The sequence below is a fragment of the Priapulus caudatus genome, unplaced genomic scaffold, assembly GCF_000485595.1.
Source record: "Priapulus caudatus unplaced genomic scaffold, Priapulus_caudatus-5.0.1 Scaffold197, whole genome shotgun sequence".
Classification (NCBI taxonomy): domain Eukaryota; kingdom Metazoa; phylum Priapulida; class Priapulimorpha; order Priapulimorphida; family Priapulidae; genus Priapulus; species Priapulus caudatus.
In genome coordinates this window covers 24,803-27,224 of record NW_014577258.1, presented here as the reverse complement: position 1 = coordinate 27,224, position 2,422 = coordinate 24,803, and the positions used below count along the sequence as shown (strand labels likewise).

Here is a 2,422-nt window from a genome sequence, read left to right as displayed (position 1 = left end):
TTTTTCTCTTACTTTCTTTTTTCTGTGCTCCCCATCTCTCCTTGCAGTGTACCATCTGCTGATATTCATCTCAGTGTAAGTTTTACATTTATGACTCGCTCCTAGGAAACCTTAACTTTCGTTTCAGCCGGACGAGGAGCCATTGAGAGTAACGCAAGTTCAACTACTAGACGAACCGCTGTCCAATCAGCAGTCAGCCGTTTCCATGGCAACACTGCTAGCTAGGGTGCATATGTGGATGAAGAAGGCAGAGTTTATGAAGGGACCGGTGACAGTACACTGCATGTAAATATACGACTTTACCCTAATTAACTATATAGCTGTTATAATAGCATTAGAAGTTCATAGTAGCATTACGACTGAGTATTGACTGGGGAAAACATTCAACTATAACAAAATAGAGGATTACACAACAACAACAACAACAACAACAATAATAATAATAATAAAGTAGGAACCTCCGTCCGAATTTCATATATTTCCTATTTCGCAGGAACGAGGAAATGGAAAGCCGATTAATGAACTAATTACCTAACGATGTGTTGTATCATAGGAACGGTGCGTCATCAGCCGGCATCTACTGCGTCTGCAGCTACGTGTTTGATCAGATAGCTGCTGAGGAGACGGTCGACATCCTGAAAGCTGTCAAGGTCGCGAGGTCAAGCCGACCTCAGTTCATCGAAAACTTTGTGAGTGATTGATGATAGAGTAGAGATAGAGTGAAAGTGCGTGTAAGAAAGAGAGAGAGAGAGAGAGAGAGAGAGAGAGAGAGAGAGAGAGAGAGCGGAGAGACGGTGGAGGAGGAAAAGAGATCGAGAGAGGAAAGAGAGAGAGAGAGAGAGAGAGAGAGAGAGAGAAGAGGGGGCGCGACCAAGAGAGAGAGAGAGAGAGAGAAAGAGCGGATAGACAGTGGGGGAGGAAAAGAGATCGAGAGAGGAAAGAGAGAGCGAGGGGGGAGAGAGAGAGAAGAGGGGGCGCGACCAAGAGAGAGAGAGAGAAAGAGAGAGAGAGAGAAGGAGAGGGAAGGAGAGAGTGTGTGCGAGCGTGTGTGTGGGTGTGTGCATGCATGCGTGTGTGCGCGAAGAGCAGAGAGAAAGAGCTTTGTTGCTTCCGATGGAAATGATCATCACCTGCTTACAAGTGTTTGTTGTTCGCAGGATCAGTACAGATTCTGCTACGACGTGATCAAGGAATACCTGGAATCATATTCCGTGGTGTGATGCTGATCACATCACGGCACGTGGAGAAGCTGGTACCTTATTATAGACTAAACGTGGTGCTATATAGTAAGCAGTGTAACAGTCAGGAGATATAAAAATTATAGGCCTACACACTATTTTACATATTTACCTATCAAACAGCACGCGCGTCGTATCTGTTGCTATACTGTATAATTAGTGACCTTTCTGTGCAACACAAGAGTCAGCGCGAGGTAATCGTCATTGATTTCTATGCGAAATGATTCTTACGAATGTGTTGAATTTACCACTGTGTCAAATTTGTATTCATGCAAGTATTTAAACGTTAAGATATATTATTGTAATTTTGAGATGCAGTTTATTTATTCACCCGAATGACGTGGTAGTATTTTTGTTTCTGTTTCGGTGAGGCTTCCATGTTAGTGTAAGATAATCAGACGCAGTTGGTAAAATGTGTTTTTGAATCCACTTATAATAGCTACAAGCTCTACCTACTACTATGTTCTTACTCGGTTAGCGATATCAACAGGGCAGCTTAGATTTAGTAGTTATATTTCATATAAGAATATGGGGATCTGGACATGGAAACCATATACAAGACTAGGTCCGTCGGCTCCACTTTAATATTTATAACCTTAAGAATTTATACAGCATTTCGTAAACACATGCGAATGTCGAATGGAACCTTTTTCTGAGCATAACTTTCAGGCCTCAAAGCCGTCCACCGTCGCCCATCGCGTCTCCCTCCCAGAGAGACAACCACAACCATCCCCCCTCGAGATGTCGGTCGCCAACCTGCAACAGTTCGTGCGTGTGCGCGTTTGCTGCCATACCGTCATCTCTGTGGCACCGCATCACTAAGCATTGTTTTTAGAATGTCGTAGTACAACACTGATTGGCTACATCTGCCCGTGAATTGCAGGATGGGCAGATGGATGGTTTGCGAGCGAGCGAGATACGCGTGGCCACGTGTTCTCCATGACGCACAGTCGGCGGTAGATGCAGAGCTATAGATCTCTGTGTGTTTTCTCGCGACAGTGCGGGCATAGCGGTTACATAGTAGATTCAGAGCTGTAGATCTCTGTGTGTTTTCTCACAACAGTGCGGGCATAGCGGTTACATAGTAGATTCAGAGCTGTAGATCTCTGTGTGTTTTCTCACGACAGTGCGGGCATAGCGGTTACATAGTAGATTCAGAGCTGTAGATCTCTGTGTGTTTTCTC

The 2,422-nt window shown here is 44.5% G+C and overlaps 2 protein-coding genes across 2 annotated transcripts in view; both read left to right on the top strand.

The window, feature by feature from the left end:
• The window catches only part of LOC106807114 (receptor-type tyrosine-protein phosphatase alpha-like), a 16,536-nt gene that overhangs the window by 12,968 nt on the left and 1,146 nt on the right, over positions 1–2,422 (top strand). The gene's annotated exons all lie outside the window — the stretch shown is intronic.
• LOC106807161 (receptor-type tyrosine-protein phosphatase alpha-like) lies at positions 131–1,905 on the top strand (the record flags this gene model as incomplete). Its single annotated transcript, XM_014809429.1, is given in 3 exon segments — positions 131–285; positions 554–689; positions 1,158–1,905. Coding segments are annotated over 3 exon segments (354 nt in total), but the record flags the coding sequence as incomplete, so codon positions are not given.